The sequence below is a fragment of the Typopeltis vanoorti genome, chromosome 3 (assembly GCF_054136105.1).
Source record: "Typopeltis vanoorti isolate ZY-2024b chromosome 3, IOZ_Tvanoo_1.0, whole genome shotgun sequence".
In the NCBI taxonomy this organism is placed as follows: Eukaryota; Metazoa; Arthropoda; class Arachnida; order Uropygi; family Thelyphonidae; genus Typopeltis; species Typopeltis vanoorti.
Window position 1 is genome coordinate 46,056,924 of NC_143551.1, and position 15,034 is coordinate 46,071,957.

The following is a 15,034-nucleotide window of genomic DNA, read 5'->3' on the forward strand; positions in this document are numbered from 1 at the left end:
CACATTCAACACTAATTCCAACATTTTCCATCGTACCATCGATACTGTCCACTCTACTAATATCTGCTGCATTCTTGTCACCTAACAGGCACTCAATTTTGAAGCATTTAATTCTCTCTCTCTCTCTCCAGTTTCAATTTCCTTCCACATATCCTGTAATTTTCTCAAAGAATACATTTCATACACACTGCACTGCACAAAATCCTGCAAATTCAAATCACCTGTCAATGTGGTCTTTACTGCAATTGTTCTAACATGCATTGGTGCCATACTGACAATATCATATTTAAACAAAAAATACAGTTTACTTACAAACTAAATAACTCAGTCAATCACACACCCATTTAAAACAAAAATTTAACCTAATATCACCTAAAATACGAAAAATAACTAATCCTTCAGGAGAGCTAAAACCAGTCTACACACTACATCACCTAAACGGCATATCAAAATATATTATTATGGTTTAAAAACAAGAAGGATAATTTTGCATTACCTTCTGATAAAATGACTTTTTTTCATAGCAATTCAACACATGAAAGTTTATTTAATCCATGAAAGGAAGGAAGGAAATGAAAAAAATTCAACACTAGATATCATTACAAACATGATAGAAAGTTACAATTGTACAACTTAATTGTTATCCCCTTCAATATACTCCTCTCCTCTATCTATACCCTGTTGCATACGAATTTTCCATTGTTGGAAGCAGTGCTGCAAGTCATCAGGTGTTATCTGCTGCAGTAGAGCTGCTGTTTTCTTATTTACCTCATCCACTGACTGAAAATGGGCACCCTTCAATGCAGAGTTGCAGGAGAAGATCATCACATGTGACGAGACGTGGATTTTCCAGTATGATCCAGAAACAGACAATCAATGCACTGGAAAATTCCCACGTCACCGAGAATGAAAAAAGCAAGAATGAGCAAGTTCAAATGGAAGGCAATGTCAATGCCGTGGTAATGGTTGAATGGGTATCAGAGGGTCAGACAGTTAACCAACATTATTACCTTGAGGTTCTGGCCATGCTGAAAGAACGAGTGAGGAAAAAGAGACCCAATCTGTGGAAGAACAGCACTTTGATTCTCAATCAGGACAACGCTCCAGCGCACAGTGCACTGTCTGTAAAGCAGTATCTGGCTGATAAGAAAATCCCAGTGGGACAATCCACCTTACTCGCCATGTGATGTTTACCTTTTTCAAAAGTTGAAATTCCCATCGAAAGGTACCCATTTTCAGTCAGTGAATGAGGTAAAGGAAAAAACGACAGCGCTACTGAAGAAAATAACACCTGATGACTTGCAGCACTGCTTCCAACAATGGAAAATTCATATGCAATGGTGTACAGATAGAGAAAGAGAGTATGTTGAAGAGGATAACAGTTAAGTTGTACAATTGTAATAATAAACTACATTTTTGCAACCAGTCCTGTTATTTAATAGCCACACCTTATGTTAATAAGGGGACTGTATGAAGAAAATTTATGTAATTAAAAAAAATCAGTAATTAATTTAATTTGATGAATGTAACAAATGTGAAGAAATTATAGATACTGACTCAAAACCCATAAAAACTACATGTAGAAAACATAAACAGAGAACACTGAATACTGACATGTGACAAAGAGTGGAGTGAGTGAATACAGGGACAGCTCTAAGCTTAGGCACAAGAGACACCGGCCTAGGGGTGCCAACATCGTAAAAAAAAGTAATAGTATTAGTCGAAGTAATATAGTAATAGTCGAAGCATTGGTGGTACGAGCAGTGCCCCCCCTCCACAAAAATGCTCTATACACACTTTTTTTTAGCATATAAACTGCTTTTAACAATAAAGAATTTTATGATGCATGTCTTGTCTTACAATACATTGATAAAACTGGCCTTGGGAAGCCACATGCCCTCAAGCTGGCACTGAGAGAATAAGAGTGATCACTGAATTTCTAAGTAGAATTGAGAAATTTAAGTTATTTTTAGGTTAATTTTAAATATAATTACAAATTTTAAATTTATATGAAATCAGTAGATATTCAGGAGACTTGTCCGCTATATAGGAATGGAATAGTGACAATTCTATCCCTGAAAACAAGAATAGAATTGTCTGAGCAGTTAGCATATCCATTCTCCAACTAACAGGCTGTGGTTTTGAATTCCATCATAGGTATGGATATTTGTGAGGTTACTGGTGTGAAATGAAAGCTCTGCTTACTGGAGACCTGAACCAGCTCAAAAATTCCTCACAGCGAGTCTTCTGAGCAAGGGTTCTTGTCCAGATAAAAAAATGAACAAATAATAATAAATTTTATATATAGATTGTGTATGTGTGTGTATATGTGTGTGTATATATATATATATATATAAAAGAAAAATCTTTAGCCTACCCACAATACCAGTGTACTACACGTTTACTAGCTTTTGTGGGTTTAGGAGTCACATATAAAAAAAAAATTAAAAGAAACACATGTATTAACCACAGTGAATTAAATAAATTTAACACAGTGAAAATTATTTAATGTAAATATTTCATCCAAAGTATCTTAGGACATCAACTATGCCATTCTGAAGCCCTACTACACAGACTAAGTGTTTTTTTTACCTCTGTAACACATTACGCACATTTAATGAGATAATGTTTTAATTTTTTTTTTTTACTTCTGTAGCACGTTTAACGAGATTCTATTGTAATCATGCGCCCTAACTGTATGTTATTCCTATTATTGTTTAAACTACTGTACTGATGATGTCCTAAGATACTTAGGATGAAATATTTACATTAAATAATTTTCACTGTGGTTAATACGTGTGTGTTTCTTTTAATTATGATCTCACCACAGGTTTCATTATTTATAAAAAAAAAAAGAAGGAACAAATATTTATTAATTGTAATTTCATAAAAAAAACATCAATTTTTGATATTCATCCTTAAAGGATGTACAGAATCAGAATACTATCACTATTATAATTAAGTTTACATAATTATTGGCTTCCTATGAACAAGTTTCTCCAAATAAACACCACCAAGAGATGAAAAAATAGATTAATTTATTTAACTTATTAATATTTCAATAGCTTTCTAACCAGCATCTTCAGAGAACAAATTATAACTGTGACAAACACAAATGCACTCACAACTAAATTATTAGAAACAATTCAAATTATAATCGAAACGGAACTAATGTCATAACATGGCACCCCCTACAGACCAAATAAAGTTAATTTGTAGAAGTCAAGCTATCTTGTCTCAGAATGACTATCTCCCAGATCTTCAGCAAATTAATACAGCCATTAATACAATTTGTTGAGGTTGGGGGTAGTGCTTCAGAGAGGGCAATAGACTTATAAGTTCAAGTCTAGTCGCTGACTGGAGGAACTTTTTCTAAGCCTTTCTTTGACCAGTTCCCAACTTATTCAATCTCTGGCATGGCAAGCAGGTTTTTCTCCCAGAAACTCAACTGTAGAACCCACATTATTTCAGACAGTAACATATCTTATTAGGGTTAGGTACCAAGAGCACTTGTTTGCTCGTCTCTTCATTGGTGCACCTATAATTAGTAATAGATATGGGCCAGCTATCTCTGATTGGCTACCAGTGGAGATTGAACTGCCCACTCAGTCTCCAAAACTAGAAAGGCTTTAAAGGCCTTGCCTATTCCCTATAAGGGAATAAAAGGTGTTAGCTTATTTATTTTTTTTACTACTATTAATTATCAACAATGCCTAAGCCTTTCTAATATGTATGTATGTTATTTGTCAGGTTTCCACTGCTGTCAAATCATATATTTTGGGTTTAATAAGGTACTACTAACATTAATCCACTCGATCTTGTCTTCTTCTGGTTCTTTTTCCTGCCATCAAACAACAGTTCTGTTAACACTTACTCTCTCTCCCAGTGACCACGGCCTTAGATCAGCTGTCACACATTCAAGAATGTGTGATAGCTGATCAAGTTCCTTTCTAATATTTTCATTTTTAATATCATTGTCATTTTCACAATTTTTCTCAGAACTGTGGTCTCTAATCTATAATTTAAATTGTATGTTACTAGTTTAGTGTTTTGGCTAATTTCTCTTAATCCGTATAAATTTATTTAATGGCCAATCAAAAGCTAAGTAACTTGGTTTCAGAGAAATGCAATGCTATGATAGGGCAGTTACATCTGCACAGTCTGTTTTGTCTGTCAATAGCATGTATTCTTAAGTTTGGTTGTCTCTTTTAAAGAATGGAGAAGAAAAAAAAATGATTCTCAGGAAGAAAAATCTTGCCATGCCTGTATGAGACTGGCTAACTCACCATGTGAAAAAGCCCTTATAAAACATATTCACATTCCAAGTGGGATTTAAACACCAGTCTTTCAAACAAAGGGCATTACTGATGCTGACTGAGCTACAGAGGCTGTCTAATATCTATTTCCATATTCAACTTTCCATCCATCCTCACTAAAAATTATACCTATAGAGCTGAGATGTTTCATTCCTAAATAAGTTTATATGTTCCCCTATTTTCATAGTCTTTTAACTGTACTTTCATACCAGATTTATTATAGCAGATTTATTCGATTTAGTCAGATTCCTGAAAATGCATAGATTTATTTACAAATTTTCAGGACTACATAAAGAGCTAGTATCAATTTAATATCAATGTCTTTCATAATGTGGTCCATAAAGATGAATAACAGTGAGGATAGCATGCACTGTTGTCTTACCCTTGATTTTACACCAACCCATCTTCCTGTAACTCCTTCAATGCAAACTGCTGACTTAAATATAGACTACCCTATAGTACTTTGAATGGCTTTTCTATTTTATGACTCCTACAAGGACCAGCTTTTTCTTTTTTTATGTTAGCTGCCTTTTCTAATGAGTTGAAAATTCCTCCATTTTTTCCACAGCAGAATCTTCTGTGAAACCACAGGCACAAATTAGTCTTAAGGTCCAATTTTTCATTCTGATATTTGGAGGAAAATTGTTGATATAAAGTTAGTAATGATCTAACTTTATCACATAGTAATATCATAATATCCTGACTCCCACCCCCAATTGAGGGTACGTATTATCAAGAATTTGATGATGTCTTCCCACATTACTCTACTTAATGCTGCCTACCATTCAAGAAAATTTTCTTCTCTTTAGTGTCAAATGCTAATGCTACTTCTTCCTTTTCCTGAATATTATTGCTTGACTATAACATGAATAGTTTTTATTTAGAAGAATCTCACCTGTTTTTGTCTTCTTTGTTTCAGTAACAACAATGGTGCCAATATGGTACTTCTCTAAATCTTCTGATAGTTCCACTTCTTTTTCTGGTATTGATACTGCTTATCGATGGTATTTATCTTATTTCTGCTGATGCTGAGTTAAAGTTTGTTCTAGAAGGTGATTTTTCATTGTTCATCCTGGTTCCACAAAAAACATCAGAATGTTGTTTAACCTGGCCATTGCCTATCATGACATTTCATTGTGTGTGTCCAGGCATGCTTGTTTCTGGTTTAAGCCAATATAGAATACAATATGGTAGATAATCCAGTCCATCCTGATTTATTCAACAAGTAAATACAGGGTGGGCCAAAAGTCACAAAGGGGTCTGAAGTTTTAATAAATTTTTTTAATTATTATAATTTTTTTTTCTTTACAAATTTTATATAGACCTTGGAGATTAATCATGGAAAAAATTCATGACCGAACAGCGAACACAAATTGTGAAATTGTACTATCAAAACCAAGGATCAATAATTCTGACCCAATGAGCATATCATCGCCATTACGGCATGAGAGATTCTCCAAGCAAATAGATGATTAGACATTTGATTGGTTGTTTTGAGGAACATGGTTTAGTAAGCGACCTTCCACGAACAGGCAGACTGCACTCGGTTAGGAACGAAGCCACAGTTGAGCGTGTAAGAGAATGTTGCAGAAGACCAGAGCACATCCGCTCAAAGGTGGTCTGGACAGATTGAAGTATCTCAGATATCACTCCAGCATATTCTGAAAAACCTTGAACCTGTTTCCATATAAAATCCAGTTGGTGCAATAGCTGATGCCACCAGATTATGTCCACAGATTTCAATGTGCAGTCAGATTTCAAGAATTAGCAAGGAGAGACCCCAAATTTATCCACAAGCTGATAATGTCAGATGAAGCAGATTTTCATATGAATGGCTTCATTAACAAACAAAACTGCAGGATTTGGAGTTCGGAAAATCCTAGGGCAATTCACAAAAGGGAATCACCCCCCCCCCCCGGAAACCCTGTCAATGTTACAGGAGATGAATATCGGTCTATGATCAAAAATAAACATGACATGTGGTTCCAACAAGACAGAGCAACAGCTCACGCAGCAAGGGCCACAATCCAACTGCTCAGGCAAATTTTTGAGGGAAGAATAATTTACCGTGGCTGCGCCATAAGCTGGCCATCGCATTCTCCAGATCTGATGACTCCTGATTTCTTCCTATTGGGCTATCTCAAAGAGAAAGTTTATGTTAAAAAGCCTCAGACACTCCAACAGCTGAAGAACAATATTCGGGCTGGCCGAAATCAGAGCACTGGAACCTGAAACACTAAAAGGTGTCATGAAAAACGCCTGAGAAAGGGCACTTTTGTGCAAAGTAGAAAATGGATGCCATTTACAAGATTTGATTTTTCACACCTAGTGTAAATTTATTTCCTATATATAATGTATATGATGCTATGGTATTGTAAATTTAAAACAAAAAATAAAGAAGTTATTAAATATTGAAACCCCTTCATGACTTTTGGCCCACCTTACACTAACAGGGTACACAATGAGGTGAGGACAGGATGTCAAGTCAGAAGTAACAATCAGTTCTCTACCTTCCATAAAAAACTATGTACAGGACTCCTCCCAGTTATTTAGCTTTAATCCTTATTATAGATATTACATATATATCATCCATTTTGTATCTTTAATTATAATATTAATACTCATGTTAATGGAATATATTAAATGTTTAGTCTCTCTTTTTTATACTAACCAGGCATTATGTCCAACCCAACATCCATTGTTCGTGATGAAAATGACACTGGTGGAGAGTATCGGCCATCTACCATATCTAATTCTGACTCTTTCTGTTCACCATGAATAACTGCTATACCTAAAGTCAAAATAAAATAGTTGTAACAAATGTTCCAAAAATTGGTAACAAATATAGCCAATAAGCCATTAACTAAAATTATTACAGAATTAAAAAAAAAAATTCATTAGGTTCCATCAGTGATTTTTAATCTATATTTCTGGAGGACTGCAAAGAGATATTTGAGGTTTCATGATGTTCAATGAAAATTTTAATTCGATTACTAATGATTTTAATATGATTTTTAAATCTAACATCTGGGGCATTATATCAAGCAATACTTAGTCTTTATTTGAGTTGTAAGTCAGCAGTTAGAATTGAAGGAAGTACAGGAAGATGGTTTAATGTTAAATCTGGTGTGAGACAAGGGTGTACATTATCCCCTCTGTTATTCATTATCTATATGGATCACATTATGAAGGAAAGTGGTATTAAACATGATATCAAAATTGGAGAAGTTAATGTCAGCTCTTTGCTTTATGTGGATGATGTTATACTTCTAAATAAATCCGCTACAAGTCTGCAAGATTCTCCGACTAAATTGAATAGCTGTTGTAATAGATATGGTATGAAGGTCAGCAATAAGAAGACAAAGACAATGAAAATAGGCAAAATCACTGAAAATGTCAACTGTGTTGTGAATGAAGAACCTGTGGAACAAGTAAAACATTTCAGCTATTTAGGCACGATTTTTACTGAAGATGGTAAATTAAATATAGAAATAGACAACACAATCAGCAAAGCTGGTATGGTGGGAAGTCAGTTGAATAAATTCATATGGAATAAGAGAGAAATTAGTCGGAACACTAAATTAGCTGTATACAAGACAGTGTTCAAACCAGTTTTAACTTATGGATCTGAGAGCTGGGTCAGAAGTAAAACACTTGACCAAAGACTAGAGACCACAGATATGAGAGTCCTGAGAAAGATTATAGGCATGAACAGATGGCATCAATAGCAGTATCATATTAAAAATGAGGATATTAGGAAAGAACTTGACATTGTCAGCATCCAGGAATGCGTTAGCAGAGCTAATCTCAGGTGGTATGGTCACTTAAACAGAATGGGCGAAGAAAGATTAGCAAAACAAGTGTTCTCTGCCAGGTTGGCAGCAAAACGACCCAGAGGAAGACCAAGATATAGGTGGATTGATACGGCAAAGTGCCTTAGACGATAGAAGTATAAGATCTGATAATGTTGGAGTCTTGACAAGTAACAGACTGATTTGGAGGAAAATTGTAGATAGGAAATTAATAATGATGTAATTTTTTTCATGTAGTACTATCATATCCTATACACCCCTTGAGGGTACAAGGCAGGAATTTGATGATGATGAACATTTGCAGGTTTCAACAGCAAATTTTTTCTTCTTTCCTTTATTTTCTTCCATGCCAGTGAACAATATTGCTTGAATGCAATTAGAGCTTTTTTGAAGGTTTTTTTCTTTAACATCTGGCAACATAGTGCTTTAAAACATGTCAAAAACAGTCGTGTTGTAAAAAAAGTAAACTACGGATGAGCTACCAACAAATTTTTCTTTCGCTCAGTCTTGATATAGCACACTAATGTTTATATAAATTATATATTAAAGCAATGATTTATGAACAAATAATTGAACAATGGTTTTAATGAACCATTTCAGTACATTAAATAAAAATGCCAAGAAATTATATATTTATATTATTATTATTATTGCACCCTCAATGGAGTCAGCAAACTTATCATGAGTGGCTCATTCAACTGACAACATATTTGTTGTACTGAATCTTAAAATCTCTAATAATCCTCAAATCAACAACATATTCCAGTAATGCATTCCATCCCACTCACAATTCTCAATGTATAAAATCTACTCACACTCCTCTTCACCACACTCTTACATAAATTGCAGGAATGGCCTCCAGTTTTTTCCTCCTCTCACATTCTGATTCTTTTTATAATTCCATCTGGATTAATCCAATAAAATCCTCTCACTAACTTAAATGTCTATCATATCACCTCTTTTCCTCTGATCTACCAAACCCTGCAATCCACATTTCTTCAAACTCTCTCTCCATAGCCAGCATTCCAAATTCCTGATATTTTCTTAGTCACTCGTCTCAGGAGCTCTCCAATGTTTCCACATCACACTGAAAACCAGGTGACCTGATATGAGCACAATAGTCCAAGTGTGGTCTGACCAGTGCTTTGTACAGTAGCACAACCATTTCCTTATCCCTACATGCTAGAGTACTTCTTATCATGGTAGCATTACAATGTGCCGCCTTTGCAACACTTACAATATGCCCTCTAAGCTTCAGTCTACTGTCTGCCATCACTTCTAATCTCGAATCTCATCCACTTCCTACAGTATGGCACTGTCAATACAATACAAAGCTTTACATTTCTGCACTCCAAAATGCAATACCTTGCACTTATTAATATTAAAACTACAACCCCACTCCTTTGTCCAAATCAAAAGTATATTCAATTCTTCCTGAAAGGAATTTACATCAGCAGTGCTACTTATAATTCTTTCCAACTTTGCATCATCAGCAAACAACTGAAAATGCTCAGTTGTCCACATGACATATCATCAGAACAAGTTCAACAGATGGGCTTATATTTTTTATGCTTGCAATAAATTTATGCTTAATAAACTGTGTATAATATATTTAATTTATTGTTCCTATTCCAAAAACATAACTATGAAGTAACAATATCAGTATATAATTTTTCTTTAGTTTTCTTTTCATATCCTTTTAAATTTCAATTTTTCTTGCTATAAAAGAATGAGTACTAGTATTTTTTCTTTTTACAAAAAAAAAAAAAAAAAAAAAAAAAAAAAAAAAAAAAAAAAGAGAATACACACATTAGCCATTCAGCCAATGCACCAGATTACACAAACAAGATTGATCGTCACCCATTAATTAATAAAATTTAAAATTTGATGCTGGAAAAAACAAGTTCAGTTTGCTTGCTCAATATTTTTGCAGGTATGTATTTCAATTATAATTTTTTTTCTTATTGAAATTTTTATTTGTAGTGCGAATAATTTGTATTAATCATATTATTTTTGACAAAGTTAATCAAATCAAATTTGTTTGCATTAAATCTCTCAGTTAATTTTTTTATTCATCTTATTTACAATAACGATGAGAATTTTCTGCAAAAGGCGCATCTGAACTTTCTTTAATTACATTTATATAACTTTATATAAGTTCGCCTGGTTGGCAGAGTGATTAGTGTACCCGCTCTCCAGCCAAAAGGCTATGGGTTCCAATCCTGCATTGGCATGGATGTTTGTGATGGTCTCTGAAAATACTAGTAGTGGTGGTGGTTTACAGTAGATGGCGTTGGTATAGATCAGTGTTTCTCAAAGTGTGGTACACATACCCCCCCCCCCCGGGGTACGCGAAAGGTCGTTAGGTGGTACGTGGCAATTTTTGGCTATGCATAATTAAGGGAGTCATATTTTTCAACAAACAGTGCAATTAGAGACAACCGGGATAAAACAGCACTAACTAATGAATCACATCCCCTCTCCAACAGAAACTGCTGTGTAGACCAAGCAAAACCATATGTTGCCGGTGGAACATGTGGTTTCACTTGAAACCACCCCTGTCATTAATGTGTTAAAACTAAGAAATATATAGTGAATGTGTTTCAGATATTATGGAATTCGGATGAAGGGAATTAGCATTTCAACTCAGCTGTTGAAATGCTAATTTGTCTTTGGTTCGTGCAATCTTTTGTTAATATCACCCCAATCATATGCAGTTCTTCGCTGCTCTACGTATCTCAAGTCTTGTAAATGACTGGTAATTTTTGCTTGAAATAATGAGAAAGAAGATGAAGCTATTTGGGTAGATGACTTTGACGATGGACACAAAGAAACTGTTCTGGATGCCAAAAGTAGTGATAGCGAGTAGGAGCTTCTTGGTAAGTCACACCATTTTCAGTTTTTTTCTGAAAACTTTAGTTTCCGAAAATTCCCGCACGTATCTCGCAACACGATTTTTTAGCTTTAATTTTGGGAAAAAATTAGTTATATTCAAGTAAATACAGTATTTTTTTTAACTTTCAAATTCTTATGTATGGATCATTGGTTAAAGATTGGATTTATAAAACCCCCAAAAGAGAGCAATATAGCAAATACAAGTAGCTGTAAGCAACAAGAAAATGTTGATGTTGCATCTGGATCAACTGAAATTGATAAGAGTGTGTCGTCTGACATCTCTAGAGAACCAAAATTTAAAAATAAATCATATTTTTGTTTACATGAACATATAAATTCAAATAAAATAGATATTTAATTTTAATATTTTTAATTAATTTATTACTTGTAATTAATTAATTTATTTATTTTAATTAATTGATTAGGGGATACTTGGTAATAATGAAAATTTAAGAAGGGGTAAGCAGATATCTGAAGTTTGAGAAACACTGGTGTAGATGATGAAGGTAGTTGCAGTTGGTGGAGATGGGGAGTTGTAGAATAGGTGCCCTCCCTCAATGAGTCTTTGGACTCCGTGGAGATGTTATGTAATAATAATCAGGGCTCAACAAATTATGCAAAACCCATTTAGTCATACAAAAGAATTTACTTGCCCAATACTTCCCCACCACTCCATTTTTTTTAATACATCCCAACAAGTCAATAAGAGTTCCACAAAATGATTAATAGTACTATAACATGGATAAATAGTTTTTTATTATTAAATAAAAAATATTTTTTCTCTAGTCTGCAGCTGCCTACCAGTTTGCAAAATCTTATCCACAGGCAAATCTTATCAGTCAAGCCCTGGTTATAATTATAACTTTCCCTTGTATTAGCAAGTCAGAACACAATGAAATCAGAAAGGTAAAAATTAACAAACCTTCATTGATTTTTTCACCTTGCAATAACAACTTCAGTTTTTGATCATCTATTCTCCTTCTAGTAAGATTTTTTACTCTTTCAATTTACAACTCTCAGGTTTCTTTTTCTTAATTTTGTAGCTTTACTAACTGGGCTAATGTTGAATAAGGATCCTGATTCACATTATTTTATTAATGTAAATCCATTAGAGACTAAAATTTCTTTGTAACATTCTTTGTGTAATAAAAGAATGTTACAAAGAAATTTTAGTCTTCAAGAATCTGATTAAATTTTCCATAGAGGAATACAGAATATAGAACTATCACATATAAATGACTTACACTTAACTCAGCTACTGGATATGCCATACATGTATGATTTGCTCAATTTTAAACAGCTAAGGTAAAAATCTTGAAATACTGACTATTCAGCAAGAGATTACTTGATTTTATTTTTCACCAAGTAATTGGTTTTTCTTAGTTTCATAACCTATTTTGCAAAACATAACTCAACAAATCTTTTGACTATTTCTGCCATAGGTGCATATTAATCAACTCTAATCTATTAAGGTCATCTCTAAATGTCTTCTTTGAAATAAGGACATAGCATCTTAAATGCATGCAAGCAATAATTAAAAAATAAGTATGTTAGTGGCAGAACCCATGTCTTTGAAGCTAGTTCCCACATTCAAAAATGTTGAAAAACACTGATATACACGAATAGAAATCAACATGTTTCATTACCCAGTCTCAATCTTTCTGCATATGATGTTGCTTTCTTTGCAGAACCAGGATTTTTAGCAACTATAACAGCATTTCGATAGTCAGGAATCTGAAGAAGAAATAGTAAAAGTTAAAAAAACTATAACTATATTAACTGAAATGAAATGCTCTGATTTAAGATTTCATAATTTTGATGCGAATTCCTATAACTGATTATTTGTTTATATCAAATTTTATTAACACAGTAGACGCTGCTTATTGTGATCACTTTGGGACAGTCGCTTTTCGATAACAATAACAGGCTGATAACATTAAGCAAAAGATATAAAAAATTGCATTTATTAAAATTTATTGTTACAAACATTATTTAATTTAATGTTATAAACAACTTTTTAATAAGCAACAACATAAATTTATTTTAAATAAATATCTAGTATTGCCTGTCGTGTGTTTGAATATAGTAGTTCATGAATAAATTGCTCATACTCATAATGCCTTTCGAAGTTTGTTGCTCTATTGTAACAAAGTATTCGTAGAGTTTCTTGCATCTGGACATTGGTTAGAGGAGCCTCTAAAACTCGTTCTTTTATACTTGTATCAGGTTTGCTTTCTTCTATTAGTTTAAAGGTATCATCGGAAGCAGCTTGACATATTTCCGACACTGTCATTGCAGCCACCACTTCGATCAATGTCGTTATCAATATCCAACCAATTTTGAAATTCTTCTTTTGACATACTGTCTGGGGTTTTTATCAAAAATTTCATTTGTAAGATATTCAAATTCTTTGGAAGCAGTTTTCAATAGTCTTCTCTGAGACTTGCTCCATGACACTGCTACCAAATGAAATGCATCAAAAAGGGAAATCTTTTTTTGTAGTTGCACTTGCAACAGATTGATCTTTTATATAATCAAGTTCAGCAATAATTCTTGCATGAACTCCTCTGTGATAATAAGCTTTAAAAGCTCGTACAATGCCTTGTCACATGGTTGAATTACTGACGTAGTGTTCGAAGGCAAGAAGATTACTTTGATGTTCTTTAACAATAAATTGTGTGTGCGTGCAGTGCAGTTGTCTACTAACAAGACAATTTTTCACTTTAATTTAAGATCCTACTTAACTAACCAATTGCTGAAAATGGCATTTCCAATAGAACAGTAGTAGTCAACAGGCAAACTTTTGACACCTTTAAAACACTGAGGATTTTTACTTTTTCCAATCACCAAGAGCTCTTGTTTCTCACCTTCCATATTAGCACAACAAAGAACTGTCACTTGCTCTTTTGAAGATTTAAATCCTTTAGTACTTTCATTTTTGCTCAGGCATGGCACGAAATTAGAGTCCTGTTTCGTCTGCATTGTAAATATCCTCAGGAGAATATTCAGCAATAATTTTTGGCCACTAGGTCTTAATCCACACATCGGTGTTAATAAAAAATCAGCACTTTTTTCTTCACCATGAATATGCTTCTACACAATATTCTCTTGCTTCTTCCACATGTTAAACCATCCATCAGTTGCAGTGAAATTTTCTTTGCCTATTGTTTTTGCAAGTTCATGCTTTTTAATGCATCAAAGGCCCATTAATCAAAGTATTCCTTTCACTAACATTACTAAACCAAATTTTAAATGCTGATTCAACTTGAGTATCCTTATCAGATTGGGCTATCTTCTGATCTGTGTCCTCAATTAGTAAGAGCTGAAGTTTCGATGTTTGATCTGTTTTTTAACATCTTACACAACTTATCATAGCATTCCAAAATTCTTTACTTTTCTTGAAAAGATAAATCTTCACATTTTTTACTTGCTTCCGCCATAATACTAAGGGCAGTTTTAATGAGCACTTAAAGTCAAATTCACTTACTGAAGGAGAGCACAAAAATAAACTCAAAAAATCACAATTAGACTATACTTATACCCACCAGCATTTGTCTGGAAGATTTAAGATATATGGAAGATTAACATTAAAAGAAAAATTAACAAAAAAGTCAGATTCTGACAAATGTTCTTTGTCAAATTTTATCCTGATCAAACTTTATTTCTTAGAATTCTGAGATGCAAAAGGCTGAACATTCAAGGATTTTGATAACAATAACTGGAACTTTGATTACAGCAGATGGATTATTTTTAATTCATTTTAAATGGTGTGTTTTGGGACCAACTGATTTTGATAACAATAGCCTATTGATAATATTATCAGCAATCACAACAAGCAGATTCTACTCTATTATGAATTCATACTACTACTTTTTCATCTTCACTTCACAGCACATACCATCAAGGAAGTGTACAGATTACTATGATAGTAATATTAAGACTTCACCACTATGATGATGAACAATTTTCTTCCAAATTAGTCTGTTTTTAATTAGAGTTAATTTTGATCAA

At 33.5% G+C, this 15,034-nt stretch overlaps 1 protein-coding gene across 1 annotated transcript in view; it reads right to left on the minus strand.

The window, feature by feature from the left end:
* LOC150108095 (phosphoribosyl pyrophosphate synthase-associated protein 2-like) overlaps positions 1–15,034 on the minus strand; it is a 110,379-nt gene that overhangs the window by 40,885 nt on the left and 54,460 nt on the right. The window contains exons 6-7 of the mRNA XM_090416237.1: positions 12,670–12,757; positions 6,988–7,107 (exon numbers count right to left, since the gene is read on the minus strand). Coding sequence (XP_090272363.1) covers positions 6,988–7,107; positions 12,670–12,757 — 208 coding nt within the window. The remainder of the gene's footprint in view (positions 1–6,987; positions 7,108–12,669; positions 12,758–15,034) is intronic.